General features: G+C 62.3%; 1 protein-coding gene across 8 annotated transcripts in view; it reads right to left on the bottom strand.

Annotated features, from left to right (window-relative positions):
* Otof (otoferlin) overlaps positions 1-14,997 on the bottom strand; it is an 83,293-nt gene that overhangs the window by 3,157 nt on the left and 65,139 nt on the right. For 6 of the 8 annotated variants that reach the window (XM_019204645.2, XM_010604826.2, XM_010604825.3 and 3 more), the window contains 30 exons: positions 14,480-14,666; positions 14,033-14,219; positions 13,473-13,696; positions 12,928-13,036; positions 12,300-12,480; positions 12,088-12,208; positions 11,828-11,928; positions 11,645-11,735; positions 11,436-11,552; positions 11,088-11,240; positions 10,708-10,897; positions 10,482-10,606; positions 10,040-10,174; positions 9,331-9,492; positions 9,036-9,155; positions 8,552-8,713; positions 8,288-8,450; positions 7,552-7,622; positions 6,434-6,463; positions 5,955-6,086; positions 5,535-5,601; positions 4,622-4,758; positions 4,408-4,542; positions 4,091-4,228; positions 3,787-3,914; positions 3,537-3,707; positions 2,923-3,083; positions 2,195-2,337; positions 1,716-1,804; positions 43-141 (listed from right to left, as the gene is read on the bottom strand). In XM_019204645.2, coding sequence (XP_019060190.1) covers positions 43-141; positions 1,716-1,804; positions 2,195-2,337; positions 2,923-3,083; positions 3,537-3,707; positions 3,787-3,914; positions 4,091-4,228; positions 4,408-4,542; positions 4,622-4,758; positions 5,535-5,601; positions 5,955-6,086; positions 6,434-6,463; positions 7,552-7,622; positions 8,288-8,450; positions 8,552-8,713; positions 9,036-9,155; positions 9,331-9,492; positions 10,040-10,174; positions 10,482-10,606; positions 10,708-10,897; positions 11,088-11,240; positions 11,436-11,552; positions 11,645-11,735; positions 11,828-11,928; positions 12,088-12,208; positions 12,300-12,480; positions 12,928-13,036; positions 13,473-13,696; positions 14,033-14,219; positions 14,480-14,666 — 4,029 coding nt within the window. Of the gene's footprint in view, positions 1-42; positions 142-1,715; positions 1,805-2,194; positions 2,338-2,922; positions 3,084-3,536; positions 3,708-3,786; positions 3,915-4,090; positions 4,229-4,407; positions 4,543-4,621; positions 4,759-5,534; positions 5,602-5,954; positions 6,087-6,433; positions 6,464-7,551; positions 7,683-8,287; positions 8,451-8,551; positions 8,714-9,035; positions 9,156-9,330; positions 9,493-10,039; positions 10,175-10,481; positions 10,607-10,707; positions 10,898-11,087; positions 11,241-11,435; positions 11,553-11,644; positions 11,736-11,827; positions 11,929-12,087; positions 12,209-12,299; positions 12,481-12,927; positions 13,037-13,472; positions 13,697-14,032; positions 14,220-14,479; positions 14,667-14,997 lie in introns of all 8 variants that reach the window. The other 2 variants (XM_010604828.2, XM_010604829.2) reach the window with 1 other exon arrangement.

Consider the following 14,997-nt stretch of genomic DNA (forward strand, 5'->3'; position numbering starts at 1 on the left):
CCCTGTCCACCGCGTCCCCTCCCGGCGGGAGCCCCCACCCACCCGCGCACGAAAATGTCGCTGGACTTCTCCCCGGTGAAGAAGTCATCGTCCTCCAGGACCACCTCGTCTGTGTTCCACACGATGACCCGTAGCTCATACCTGGGGGGTCAGGAGGGCCAATCAGTGCCTTGGGTGGGTTTCCCGGGGGTCCAGGACTAGGCCAGGGCAGGGGCCTGGCACTCGGTCTTGGCACAGGGCCAGGAGAGCAACTGCGGCCACGGGGGGTTGACGAGGCCGGGCACATGAGGCCTTACTCCGTGGAGAGCCAGCCAGGCTGGAGGGGAGCCCGGCGCTCCTGCTGCACGGAGAAGCCAGGGCCAGGAGGGCAGGGCTGAGGCGGGCAGAGGAGCCTGCGATGAAACCTATGGGCTTTGGTCTCCTTTATGTCCTTGTCCCCAGAGAGGATTTTCTCCTGAGACTTAATTACAAACGGGGTAGGAGGGAGGTCCAGTCATCCATAGACGTGGTGGGGATGCACAGCTCTCTGTGGGCCTGGAGGGCCGTGCAGGGCGACCTGTGGGGTTGGGTTGCCCCCTTGTGGAAAGCCCAGGAACAGCAGTTATTCCAGGCAGAGCGGGCTGGGTAATTTCCAAAAAGGGAAATTAGGGTCCTTGGTTAAAACAGCACCAAGAAATTCAGGATAGCAGTGACAGGGCATGAAACAAGAATGGATCCCCTTAGCGTGGGTCCTGGATGGTTTCATGAGCTCAGGAAGCTGGCCCTAAGTCCAGGCACAGAGTGGGTATCGGACATAGCTGGCAAAAACTCTGTTCTGCCGCCTTGTGGAGGGGAAAACAGAACCAGGGAGGCAAAGTGGCCCAGCGAGGGTCAACCAGGAGAGCTGGCGACCCGGAGCTCCTTCCGTGCCACCTCCTCTGGCCCTGTCACCCGCAGGCACCTGAAGAAAACCTGCAGAACCTAACTCAGGGGTGCAGAGCAGGCCTTCAGGGCCTGTCCCCATGTGCGTGTGTGTGTGTGTTTGTGTTTAAAACAGCACCAAGAAATTCAGGATAGCAGTGACAGGGCATGAAACAAGAATGGATCCCCTTAGCGTGGGTCCTGGATGGCTTCATGAGCTCAGGAAGCTGGCCCTAAGTCCAGGCACAGAGTGGGTATCGGACATAGCTGGCAAAAACTCTGTTCTGCCGCCTTGTGGAGGGGAAAACAGAACCAGGGAGGCAAAGTGGCCCAGCGAGGGTCAACCAGGAGAGCTGGCGACCCGGAGCTCCTTCCGTGCCACCTCCTCTGGCCCTGTCACCCGCAGGCACCTGAAGAAAACCTGCAGAACCTAACTCAGGGGTGCAGAGCAGGCCTTCAGGGCCTGTCCCCATGTGTGTGTGTGTGTGTGTTTGTGTGTGCGTGTGTGTGCAGGCGTGCATGTGAGTGCCCTGAGAGCGAGTGCATCTATGGACAGATGCATCCTCATGCTGGGGTGGGGCTCACATCCCCACGGAGGCAGAGTGGAGGGAGCACCCCCCTTTGCACGGGAGACTCGCCAGGGCAGGCCCCAAACTCACAGGTAGATCTGTTTCTCCCTGAGAAGGCCCGGCCACACCTGGGACCTGGGCACGGTGGCTGAGCAGGGCCATCCGGGGCCCTGTGCGCACAGGAAGGTGGGGCTGTAGGGATGTGGGGATGGGGCAGGGGGAGCAGCGCTGGCCCGGGCAGCTCACTTCCTGGGCTTCCGGGGGGAGATGTCCAGCGGTGTCCCAGGGGCTGGCATATCCATGGGGAACATGTCCACCCACAGCTCCAGGCGACCCTGAGGAGGAGGAGGAGGAGGAGGGGATGGCCTGTCTCCAGGACTTCTCCTCTGTCCGGGAGGGTCAGTCTCCTCGTCCTTCCTATCCATGTTCTGCCTAGGACCCATGTCATCAACTTCCAGCTTTGGATGCCAGAAATGTCTATGATGTCACTGACAGCCAATCACAGCCTGTGAGGGCGACAGCCCAGGTCCCCACTCACTGATGTAATTCCCACTCGGGGCAAAGACACTTGTCGTTCCAGTTGGCCTTGCAGGGAGATGCCTGCCGGGCTTTGGGGAGTGAGCAGGGACCCAGGGAACAGTGTGAAGCCCTTTCCTGCCTCTGTGGAGCCCAGGCTGGAATCCATGACCCCAAATACCCAGGAGTCCCAGCTAGGCGGGTGTCACCTGCTCGATGCCGGGCTTGTCAGGGTTGAGCAGTGGCCTGGTCTCCACGTGCTCCGGCACCAGGCGGCAGCCCACTCGGGGGATGTCCTCCCAGTGCCTCAGGGCAGACAGGGCCACGTGTTCGTCTGTGGGCTTCCTCTGACCTGGGGGTGCCAGAGGATCAGTAGTGCACATGATTTCCCAGAACCAAGAGGACCATGCTGGGGACAGGGACTCAAAGATGCAAGGCCCTGGGGCCATCACCTGTCCATCCACCTCCATTTTACCACCCGGGAGAGTAAGGCACGGAGGGAGCAGTGGCTTGCCAAGGAAGGTCTCGGCTGTCCTGCAGGCCCACAGGGGTCTGTGCCCTTGGGTGCCCTGCTTGGGGAAGCTGAGCTGAAGATCCTGTGTCATTTCCCCCAGGGAGGTGTTGGCTCAAGCGCCCCAGCTGGGACCGCTCTACGCCGCTGGAAGTGTTTCATGGGGAGAGGGGTGGGGCGCACACAGTGCCAGAAGGACCTAGGACCCTCAGCAAGTCCCTGGACTCACTGGGTCTCAGTTTGCTCATCTGTAAAATGGGGTCACCCATCTGCCCTGGCAGGTGAAGGGGGAGGGAGGAGGTGTAGCAGGGCCGAGACCGGCTGCGGTGAGGGTGGATGAGTGCGGCCCAGCCCAGCTTGAAGCAGCTGCGGGCCTCCTCGCCCCGAGTCCCTGCTCTGGGCCCGGGTGGCTCTCCAGGCCTGTACCGTTCTCGTCCTCGATCTCCGAGGGCCCGGTGAAGACGCGGTTGGCCACCTTCACTCTCCCGGGGGGCCCGAAGTGGGGCCCGTCCACCTTGCCGTCTTTGCAGAGGCGGGTCAGGATCTGGCTGGGCTTCATGGGGTCCCTCCAGATGTTGTAGCCATGTCTGTGGGAGGCGACACGCAGCTTGAACGGCCCAGAGCATCTGTGGGTGGAGCTGGTCCTCCCCAGCTCTCTGGGACCATTGCTCCTGCCTGCGCGTGGGCCTGTGAGCTGAGGCCACCGCAGGCTGCGCCTTCTACCTTAGCGGTGGCTCAGGCCTTCAGCATCTCCCAACCACTCCTCTGTGAGCCCAAAGATTCCCAGGAGGAAACCGACGACAGAGAGGTTAAGGGACTTGGCCAGGGTCACACAGCCTGGCCCAGACCCGCAGCGGACTCTTCCTCTCCTGTCCCCCGCCCCGCCCTCCGCGTCCTGAACAAGGTAGCCAGAGTTTACAGGGGCTGAGGCCTGGCCCAGGACAGAAAGCGCGAGTCTCCGTCCCCACGTTGTTTTAGGGTTGCATCCCCCAAACCCCTCTTCTGCCCCTCATCCCCTGCTCGAGCCCTGCCCCTCGCACGTGGAGTACGTGTGCGCCAGGCCGCAGGTGGCGCGGTGTTTGCTGTAGAAGCGGTTCTCCAGGTCGATCTTGGTTTCTCCGATGAGGTCGTCCGTGCCCACCAGGTCCCAGTCGTACACAGCCACCGTGAGCATGGACTCCATGGGGAAAGAGGCCTCGACGTCAAAGGACCTGGCGGCCGGAGTTAGGTTTTCAGGCGAGGGTGGGGCCGGAGTGGCCTGCGGGGAGCGGGGGCACCCAGAGGACTTACTTCCCAAAGACTGGGTTGAGCTGCTTGGAGATGTAGTTCTCCTTGTCGCGGATGTCGGTTTTGCCCAGCCGGATGGCGATGTAGGGGTCAGCTTTGCCGTTGATGTCAGCAGGGTGGAGGTCTGTGGCCTGGGGCAGGAGATTGCCGTGCGGCCCTCCAGGAGCTGTTGCCCCTTTCCGGGCCTTGCCTGACCCGATGTCCCCTGGGGGCCCCCCAGCCTGGGACTCAGTTTGCAGCTGTTTCAGTCCCTCTTGGGCAGGAGGACAGGGAGACCGGCCGGGAGGGGGCACAGAGGGAGTCTCACCCGGACCACATAGACGCGGACCAGCACGTTGATGGGGTCGTTGCTTGGGATGCCCTGGAACATGCCGAAGGTGGGATCGTAGCCGGCTTCCCGGGACACGTCCTCCGGGAGAGGCACTTTGTAGACGCAGAGAGAACCCTGGGGTGCGGCAGGGCGGGTCAGGTGCGGGCTGGCTGGGCACAGGCTGGCATTGCACGCCCTCGCAGCCCTGGAAGATCTGGGCTCTGCTGTGGCAGTGGGGGGGTCAAGAGGAGGCCCCAGGGCTCTGGGGGGTGGGGAGAGAGCTGGGGGAGGGCCCGAGGGCCTGCTTCTCCGACCTTGAAGCGGCCCACCACGCGCTCCTCCTCAGCCGAGCCGTCCTCCTGGTCGCCGGTCTTGCCCCGCAGCAGGTTGAATGTGTGCAGCCAGTCCTCAAAATTGTCAAACTCGGACTCCAGCTCCTTAGGGTACACCTGAGCCACGCGGGTCACCCGTCCTGCCCCTCTGCTGCCCCCCGGCCCCTCCCGGCAGTGCCTGCTCCCAGACCCTCACCTTTAGCTCATCAATCTTGGGTTTCTTCTTCTCAGGGACCTCGGACCCCTGGCCAGGACCTGGGCTCTGGGTTCTTCTCTTCTTCTCCTCCTTTGCGGCCCTTGCCTTCTCCTTGCCCTTCATCGGCCCCTTCAGGCCTGCGTAGAAGCAGAAAAGGAGGCCGCAGTCGGCTTCAGGGGAGGTGGGCAGCAGTGTCCAGAGCAGGAAGGGCCGAGGTGGAGAACAGCTTTGCCCGCATGACTCTGCTGTTTGACCTCTCGAGTCTCACTGCACAAGCTGCCAGATGCGGATGCCACGTGTGCCTGGGATGTGCAGTGGGCGGGAAGAGCAGCGCGGCTCCCGCTTACTTCCCCCTCTGGCTGCATGGTTTGTCCACAGTAAAACAGGCTGCTTTCTGTTAGCATTTTCCACGCTGCCTCCAGCAGAATGCCAGCCAGAGGTGCTGTTCCCATGCGTTAGAGGAGGTACTGTGGTGGACTATGCTGGGGAAAGAGTTTAAAGAGTATTTTCCGAAAAGATTTCTAAAGAGATTTGTACTAATCTGTGCACACTAAAAGCTCTGAGAAGTCCTGCAACAAGGGGACCATGTAGACCAGCACTCACTGAACTGACTTGACATCGAACTCTCCCCAGAATGGCCACTAACAGCGCCCCGGGAGAAGGTCGGGAAGCGGCCGGCAGGATGTGCTGCGAGGCCCCTTCCAGCTCTGATGTCCTGTGGCTCTCAGTGTTGGCCCATCGCTGTGGCTGCTGAGCTGTGCAGTGCAAACCACCCTAGACGCGGCCTTAGCCTGCACCCTGGCTCCCCAGGACTCTCGCGCCATCTACCCCGGGCTCTGCAGCTGGGAGGGCGGTGGGAGGGGGCAGGGAGCAGCAGAGGAGAGGCAGGCAGAGAGCACCGGGCAGGGCTCACCTTCCGTGTAGTCCGCCTCTTCCTTCTCTTCCAAGTCAGCTCCCGAGGTCTCTTGTTGGCGAAGTTGCTGTCAAAACACGAGAGGGCCCCCTGACTGGCCCGGCCTTCGTTTGCCTTTGTGGTCACATGGCCCCCTGGGTATCTGTCCACCATTCCGCCCCGTGACTGGGGGGTCCAGGGGAAGGCAGGGCCTGGCGGCTCAGCTGTGGGCTCGCACCACGCCTCCTGTGGACTCCAGACATGACTGTGAAAGGAGCAGTGAGCACAGGAAGAAGGCAACCAGGAAGGCAGACGGAAAAGGCGAGTCCTGCGCGGAAGCCTCAAGGGTGTGAGACCAGGAGCAGCGCTCTGGGGGGAGCGGGAGGGGAGCGAGGTGCGAGGGGCAGCTGGTGTCCCTTCCTCACCCTGACCCCGCCTCACCTCCTTCATGGTGTCGATGGAGGCGAAGTACTTGGACCACCAGTCCAGCATGCTCTCATCCGGCTCCTCCTCCTCGGCCTCTTCTGCGCTGCCCTTTTTCTTCTTCTTCTTTTTCTCCATCTCCTCCTCCGCCTGAGGGTTAGCTGGCTGTACAGGCCTGCAGCTCCAGGCTTCTGACCCTTTCCCGGAACCCTGGGAGATCCTGAGGACCCCCACCCACGCTGGCCATCTGGGAAGTCCCTGGGCTCCGTGATGCTCCATGGGGCCACTGATGTCAAAGGGGCAGGGCCTTGCTTCGGAGAGAAGGATGCCAGGCCCTGTGAGGACCATCTCCTGCCAACATGAGCCACTGGGTAAGGCAGGAGTGATGCCCAGGGGCAAAGGACGGCTCAGCCCCTGCTGTTAGGCCCTCTGGCACAATACCCAAAGCCAGTATAGGGTTCTTTCACCTCAGGGCCCTGGCAGAGCCCCACACTCACCACATCCACCTTGACAACAGCATCAGAAGTCTGCAGAGGGGAACCAAGGAGACAGGACAGGGTCAGCCCGTGGGAGCCAAAGGGCCCAGCCCAGGCGCGTGGAGGAGAGTGGATGGGAGCCGAGACGGTGCACGCAGGGATAGAGCTTCACTGGGTGCCATGAGCCCCACAACGGCAAGGCCGACTTTGATTGGCGAGAGCATGCTGCCCCATGTCTGCCGGGGCCCACTGTAAGGGCACTTCTGACATTCCCCCGGACTCTGGGGCCTTGGGTCTCAGCCCTGGCTGACTGCATGTTAAACCATCCAGGGCACCTCAATGAATGACCAGTGAGGGCACAGGAAGGGGCTGGTGCGGCGTGTTTCCAGCCCTGGGGTGAGTCCCATGAGAAGACGGTTCCAGAAGGGAAGGGACATGGGACATACAGGAAGTCAGGAATGCTAGCCAAATGTCAGCCTCCACGCTCCTCTCCCTGACCAGGGCAGCTCCGTGACAAGCAAGGCAGCGCCCACACAGCTGAGTAGTGGAAAGGGACACTTCCTGACTGCCACACACTAGCTCGAGGTCTGAGGGGCAACAAGATAGCTCGGGCCTCTGCCATCCTCTGTCTCATGCTCCTGACAGTACGAAATGAACAGGTTGGCTGGGCAGTGGCTTAGGAGGCCAAGGGGCACTGAGGGTCTCCTGACAGAGTCAAGCAGTGAGCCGCCCTGGCGGTGCCTCCCAGGGCTGTGGCACCAGGCCTCTGCCCCCCTTTCCTGAGAGGGGCCAGTGCTGACTGTCAGCAGCAGGGCACCTCGGGGCGCCTGTTTCAGGACAGCCCTCTCCTGCACTCCCCTACGGTCTCCCAAGGAACACGGAAATCCTTCAAGCCCGGTCTGTGGGGTGTCACTTGGGAAGGGCAGGGCTGGAAGACGGGATAGGACCCGGCTCCTCTCCCAAGCAGTCCACCCTAGGGTGTCATTTCTTGGAGTGTAAGCGACTGCAGACTGTCTCTACCTATGTGCACACACACGTGCACACGTACGCCAGGCCAGTGTGAGGCGCAGTCTGCTTTGTTGAAGGGGAGTGACCTGGTGCTGTTCTCTCGGGTGTATGGGCCCGGCCTCTGGCCTTACCGCATCCAGCTTCACCATGGTCTCTAGTTTCTTGACGGGCACCTCTGGCTCCATGCTCACTACCACCTCCCCTGGAGGGTGAGAGGAGAGACCCCCATTGTACAGCACATGGCAGCCCCAAAGAAGCCTGATCGGACAGAGAGACAGACAGGAGGACGGAGCGAGGAGGCGCAGGAGCAACAGTGAGTCAGGGCAGCAGAGCAGAGCGGAGCCCAAAGGGGATTCGGGGGTTTTCTGGGGAAAGGGAGCAAAGATGGGCATAAGGAGGGAGAAAGGGAGCCATCGTGGGGCCAACAGTGGAGCAGAGGGTAGAGCGTGAGGGAGGCGGGAAGGGTGTGGGGCTTCTCTGACGACCCCAGGCCCTCTGAGGGCCTTCCAGCCGCAGCCTCGCTAGCTCCAGAGTGAGGTCAGCCTGCCTCGGCCCTCGGGATGGGCCTACCTCCCCGCCGCCCCCACATCCCCGCAGAAGCTCGGGGCTGCCGGCACTGGGCAGTGAGCTGAGCCCTCCTGGGACCGAGTGGAGCCTGGCCCGGCTCTGGGTGGCTGTACCCGTGGTGTTCCAGGTGGGGGCTGTGCGGTCGGGGGGCCGGTATATGAATCGGCGAAGGGAGCTGACAGCGTGTGAGCCCACCAGGGTGTAGCGGCCGAAGGCCCGGCAGTCTACCACGCGGATGTTCAGGGGCGGGTGGCGGAGCTCGTTCTCCGGGGGGGTGGGGGGGGGTCTGGGTGGCTGTACCCGTGGTGTTCCAGGTGGGGGCTGTGCGGTCGGGGGGCCGGTATATGAATCGGCGAAGGGAGCTGACAGCGTGTGAGCCCACCAGGGTGTAGCGGCCGAAGGCCCGGCAGTCTACCACGCGGATGTTCAGGGGCGGGTGCAGCAGCTCGTTCTCCGGGAGGTCCTGGGTGGTGGTGATGCGGGGCCTGAGACTCATGGGAGGAACCTGGCTCTGGGGCCATCAGGCCACACCCACTCCACCCAGCGCTGCCCGGGCCTGCTCACCACTTCAAACCACTTGACCAGAGTGTTGAAGTTGGGGTTCTTCTTGTAGTTGTGGATCAGGGACGACTGCACCCCCTTCCCTGCACACTCGATGTCTACCCGAGGCCGGTCCACCTGGGCCAGGTTCACCCGCTTCAAGTCCCGCAGGCCCCAGAATAGCACCTGGCAGAGCGGGGGAGCGGTGGTGTGTGGGCCGGACCTCCTGAGGACTTCGGCGGCAGGGGACAGAAGGCGGGAGCAGAGGGACTGAGGATGGTCCTGGACACGGCGGGGTGACCCTCACGCAGGGACAGGCACCAGCCTGGGTGGGACCCCGGGTTGGCTGCGAGCTCGTGGGTGACTTGGGCAAGCCATTTCCCCTCCTGGTCCCTCAGTCTCCTCATCTGGAAGTAAGTGGAGTGGGGGCTGAGGGGGTCAGAGGAGCACCTGTGGCCCTGGATGGTGAGGAGACTGGGCGGAGACCCAGGTGGGGACCCACACACACCTCCACCCGGTACTTGCTGAGCACGGGCCGGATGCCCACGGGCACAGGCATGATGGGCCCTCGGTCCACGTCCACTGGGCCATTGATGGGGGGCAGGTCAGCCTTCCCCGCTGGCCCAATCTGGGGAGCAGGGGTCACCGGTCACACACTGGGCAGCCATGTTTGTCATGAGATCGGGGAGACGGAAGCCAAAAGAGGCCCCGAGAGCCTCCCCCGACCCCAGCTTTCGCCCCTGGCCTCATAGCACCCCCGGGAGGTGAGGGGCCCAAGCCGGAGCCCTCTTTGCAGTGCCCACCTGCAGGAGCTCAAAGGCAGCCAGCAGGTCTCCGGCCGTGGCGTTGCCGCGGTAGATCTGGTAGTACTCGAGCTGGGGCGGGAAGCGGGGCGGGCAGTACGCCTCATCTGCCATCTTTACCAGGGGCTTGGCGAAGGTCCGGCCCATGAAGTCGGCTTTGCCCTGGCACAGCAAACAACCCAGGTGGCCTCTCAGGCTGTTTACCAAACACGCCCACACCTGTGACGATCTCATCTGGTTCTTAACCACAGCCTGCCAGATGTTGCAGGGGGCAGGTGTGATCACCGCACTTCACAGCCAGGGAAATCAAGTCTGAGGGGCTGTGCTTGTTCGAGATCAGGAAGTGATCCAAGGATCCAGGACTAGAAATGAGCCTAGAGCTCTCCCGGCCACCTCAACATCTGAGGGGTTTGTAGGAAGAGTTGATGGCTCCTCAACTCTCAGGGATTACTCCAACCTTTTTCTGTCACTCCAGAACCCCTCATGGAAAACTCAGACTGTGATGGGTATGGAGGGCTCCGTCTGTCTGTGCCAGGAGGGGAGGATGCCCTGGCCTGGCCCCTGGGACCCCAGGCCCATGGTGTTGGAAAGGGATCAGCAGGCAGGTGGGGGCCAGCAGCCCAGACCCCCAACAGGGTTTTGGGGGTGGCCAGCATGGCTCCAGAGCAGGTGGCATGCAGGGGACAAGGGGGGCACTGTGTAGCCATACCATGCTATCCTGGTCGTAGATTTCAATGACAATGATGGGAGGGTCGTCCCGCAACTCGTGAGCTTCGCCATACAGTTCCAGGTTGTCAAACACCAGCATCTGGTCCCAAGTGGGACACAGTGTCTCGTTCAGCACCTGCAGCATGGTGTGCAGAAGAGAAACAAGTACAGGTGGGTGGGTGGACACCGCTCCCAGTCAGGGGCTCCAGGGACCTGGGGCAGGGTGCCAAGTTCCCTGACTTTTTGAAAAATCCTGAAGTCAAGACTCACATGAGGTCTGTTCCTAACACCCTGCCAAAATCGCCCGTCTTTCCCACCTCGTGATAGAGTCCCAACTAACGTGGCTTTTACCAGCATGGCTTGCAGGGATTCCCACCAAGGAGCTGGGGTGCTGGGAGACTGGGCCCACAGATTGAGCCCAGTCAGGATCCCTGAGCCCTCACCTCTGTGCACTGGCTCTGGTTGATGAAGAAGACTCGGGCAAAGGGGTCCGAGAGCCCGCTGCTGTCTGCGGCAAAGAGGCTGCGGGCCTGGTACATGTGGGCTCGGAGCTGGAACGCCTGCTTTTCTGTGGAGCAGAGCAGGCTGAGGACAGGAACAGCAGCAGTCCCTTGGCCCTCCCCGGGGAGGCTGCAAGTGGGCGGCTCAGGCCGAGGAAGCCTCACTCACTGGTGTAGGCCAGGCTGATGGGCGGGAAGGAGTGCAGGCCCAGCCCCTGGGCGGCCTTGACCTCCTCGAAGCCACAGGGCAGACCGCACAGGAAGTCCTTCCGCTGCTTGCTGAGGCCCAGCCACAGGTAGAGCTCCAGTTTGGCCTGCACAGTCCAGCCCGCTGAGCCGAAGCCCCGCTTTCCCGGCAGCTGGGGACAGGCTCTGGTCACTGGAAGCCTGACAGCTGCCTGGGCCCCCGGGGGTGGAGCAGGTACAGGACTGGTGGGCGGGGCTATTCAGAGCCTTGCCCGCCCCTTCCCAGCATCCCACTGGGCTGGGCTGGGCTGGATCCTCCCCTCCTGGGGAGTCCCCACTGCCCCATGGCAGCCCCTGTGGCACCTTGAGGAAGAGCGTCTTGACCTTGGCGCAGTCCTTGCCCAGCTCCTCCTCCACGATGGAGAAGAGCAGGTCTTTGGAGGGCACGCGGGCGTAGGCTATGCGCTTGTTGTTGCTCATCATCCAGATGAAGACGTCAGGGATGCTGTGCTGGGGCTGGGGCAGGGGCGGGGCCGAGGGTCAGGGGACCCCTTGGGACCCAAGTGGCCTGGCTTGGAGCAGGAAAGGTAGGGCCTGCAGGGAGGGACCCCAGGCTCCTTCAGCCCTGTCCCCAAAGGCCACTGGATTGGTGGGGCCTCCCAGGGGTCGGGCAGCCCTCTCCACGCTCCCCTGTCCCTGCAGGCCGCACACCTCATCCGCCAGGAAGCGCAGCTTCTGCAGGAAGTTCTGGCACTGCCTCAGCTTGTCGCGCACCGTGTGCCGCTTTACTTGAGCGCGCAGGCCCTTGGCTTGCTGCCCCATGCTCTCCTGTGGCATTTGGGGGAGTGCGAGGGACGCTCAGGGCAGGTGCCCCCTTTTCACCACCAGACCCTTCCTGGAGCCCCCAGGTCCGGCCTCACCAGCTCCCTCATGCACGACTTGAGGCGCTCCCGGTCCAGCTTGGTGCGAGAGGAGTGGCCCTGGTCCTTGTCGGCGAGGGAGAGGAAGCGGCTGTGGAGGGGCAGCCGGGCTCAGCCTGCAGGCGCCTGGCGCCCCTCAGCCCCGTCCCCCAGCCTCCAGCTTGCCCATCACCCGCTGCTCACTGGCAGCCGTTGCTGAGCTCCTCCAGCACCCCACGCAGGCGGCGCTCAGGGTAGGGCTTCTCCGTCTTGATCATCTCCTGCACGTCGTTCAGGCCTTCCTCCTGCAAGCCAGAGGACCTAGTGACCTGGGACCCACTCCTCCTTCACCACAAGGGGCAAGTGACACCCTGGGCTCCCGCAGCCCCGCCCTGCCCCACAGCACTCAGGACGGGGCCTGTCAGACTCCCCTTCCCGCCGGCCCAGCCCGCCAGCCTGCTGACCAGCTTGTCTGCGATGTGGTCCATGATGTTGGCGTTGTAGAGGCGGCGGCGCTGGTCCGGCCACCAGCTCTTGATGTAGATGCAGGGCTTGCACTCCAGGTAGGGCAGGTGGAAGTAGTTCCTTGGTGGAGTGGGGAGAGGGGAGATCGAGGTCAGGGAGCGGGGCTATGAGAGGGCCAGGCAGAGGGAGAGAGGGCAGGGCCAGGGCCCACCTGTCGGTGATCTGGGGGCGCATGGGTGGGGTGGAGGACACAGAGGCCAGATCCCCATCATCGTCGCCCTCGTCATCGCTCGAGTTCTGGATCAGGTCCACTTCCTCCTCGTCCCCGGGCTCCTTCCGGGGCCGAGGCCTCTGGGGCCGTGACAGGCCATCAACTTCATTACCGTAGTTGCCTGGACAAAGCAGGGGACATCAGAGTCCTTTTCCTGCGGGCCCACCTGCCTCATCCAGCTGTCGTGGAGGAAGAGGCCAAGCCAGAGATGGGGCTCAGACAGAAAGGTTCCCGTGTGCCCCGTCCAGTAAGATCTCCGAGCATAAGCCCCGCACAGGATGAAGTCTGGTTCCCTCTCCTCTTCCTCTCCAGCACCCCCCCTCCTGGTCTCTTGTTTCTTTTTCCCCAGTGTCCCAAACATAGCCCAGCCCTCTGGTGGGGCGAAGGTTGGTCTTGCTGGGAATAAATATACTTTTGTGTAGACACGAACGTGCTGCGTGTGAATGGGGGGCACTCAAGGGGAAGAGCTCGGCACTGTCCAGTCCCCAGAGTTTGGGGTGCAGGCTGAACAGCCACCAGCAGCAGCCCCAAGGCCTCGCTAGCCTCCCCTTGTGAGCCCATTGCTCACCTATGGTCACCTCAAAGGTGACTGGTTTGTCTCCATTCTTCCGGTCGATCATTGAGGCCTCCAGGAAAGCTCCGAATAGAAAGAATTCTTCCACCCTCCCTGTGCAGCTCTGTGGAGAGGTGGTTCAAGCCCTGCCTCCGCTCTAGTGGGGCACTGCGCCTGCGCCAGGCCCCCTTATGACGTCTCACAGGCGGCCCCTTGGGCTGAGTGGGGGCACCCTACCCTGCTTCAGAGCTAGGCAGCCTAGACCCTGATGCCCTCAGCCTGGATTGTCCCTGGACAGAAGGGCTGGCTCTCTGCCCACAGGGATAAGCCATGGCTGGGAAGAGGGGCCTGGTGAGGCGCCATCTTGGGGGCGGGTGACTGTCCCATGGATTCTCAGGAAAGGGCACAGGCAGGCAGAGGAGGGCAGAGGCCCCACAGAGGGGCCAGATGAGGGCCTGTGCTCCCCGGTGGAGGCTTTGTGGACTGGGTGGCAGTGGACAATATCTGAGACTTGGGCTGCCATGTGTCACGTGGGAGCCAGCACAGCCCCCAGGCCTCACCTCTGAGACAGGCGTGGCCTGCTCCACCTGCACTTCCGTGGAGCTGGTGAGCTCGGGGTTGGAGGTGTCCAGGATCTCCACCGCCAGGCCCAGCATGAGGCGGGCGCGGAAGGACACGCCCTCCCCCAGGCCCTCGTTCAGGTCCTGGTGCTCGTCCAGCAGCGTGTAGTTGCGTGTGGAGCCGTACATGTTCACCCAGGCTGGGCCCAGCGTGGGCAGGAAGCCTGTGAAATGGGGAGGAGGAGGGACTGCCGTTACTAGGATTGGCTGTAGGTACTGTGATTACATACACACAGCACAGGCGCTGTGCTTCAGTGCGTATCATCTGATGCTTCTTATTTTCATTTTTACAGGCAGGAAAACAGGTACAAAGGACACACGGCTAACTGTCAAGTCCCTGAGGCTCTGAGCACCTCTGTGAAGGCTGCCCTCTTATGCTCCCAGTGCCCTTTCTGTGGAGGAGGGGGCTGAGGTCTGGGATGATGCAGTGGTGTGTTTGGAGGGTCTGTCACTCCTCCGCTCCACCCCTGCTGCCCAGCCTCTGGGGTCCAGCCGCTGACCTTTGTCTCCATCATTGGAAATCTTGCGCAGGTCAATGAAGTGGGTGCCGATGGCCACGTCGTTGACCTTGTCGGAGTCCCGGATCTGCACCTTCACGCGTTTGCAGAGCGGAGGGAACAGGTCTGTGAAGACAACCTGCTCGTTCCACAGGGGCTCGTAGCTGCTTTTCTGCACGGAAGTCTTGCCCTGGAGGAGGTCGGGGCAAGGTCCTTACGCATGCGCAGAGTTTTCTCCACGCCTCCCCCAGCCCCGGCCTCCCCAGCTCTGCTCAGCTCAAGCTGCTCTCCCAGAGGCTTCTCCCAGCCCTGTTGGTGGCTGAGGAGATTCCCAGCCCGGTCTTACACTCCCATCCTCAGCCGGAAGCTGCACATTTTGCTCCCTATTTGCCCCGGGGTTCGCACCCCTGTCACTACCAGCCCAGCCTCCTGCATCTTACACCCTTGTACCTTCTGGCCAGCAAAGAAGACTTGCACGTAGGGGTCGACGAGGTCCTTGTTTTCGCCGATGAAAGCCTTCTTCACGTTGGCCATGAGGCTTGTATTCATCCTGGGCAGCCCCTCCGCGCGATAAATTTTCACGTAGAAGCGGGCCCACTGGCGTTCCGCGGGCAGCCCCTCGGGGAGCAGCAAGTTCCTGCGGGCACATCCAGCCAGGGCCCTCTGGCCAGGTCCGGGGCACCAGAGCTGGACCCTAGCATCCGCGTCCCCTGGGGCCTGCCTGGCACGGTCTGTGACGGATGCCTGAGAAGGCCCAGGCTCGGGTTAAAGACCCTGGAGTTCAAGGTGCCTGCTCACTGGGGGTGCCCGGAAAACCTCCGTCTCCCTGAGCTTTGACTTTCACACTGTTGAGGTGGGAAACAGTACCCAGCTCCCAAGGAAACAATGCGACAGGCTCAAATAGGTTATAATGTATGAGTACTCTATTGTATAATACCAATCTTTATATATAATATGTGTATGTATAT

This window comes from Fukomys damarensis, unplaced genomic scaffold (assembly GCF_012274545.1).
Source record: "Fukomys damarensis isolate Sample0158 unplaced genomic scaffold, DMR_v1.0_HiC HiC_scaffold_2, whole genome shotgun sequence".
Lineage (NCBI taxonomy): Eukaryota > Metazoa > Chordata > Mammalia > Rodentia > Bathyergidae > Fukomys > Fukomys damarensis.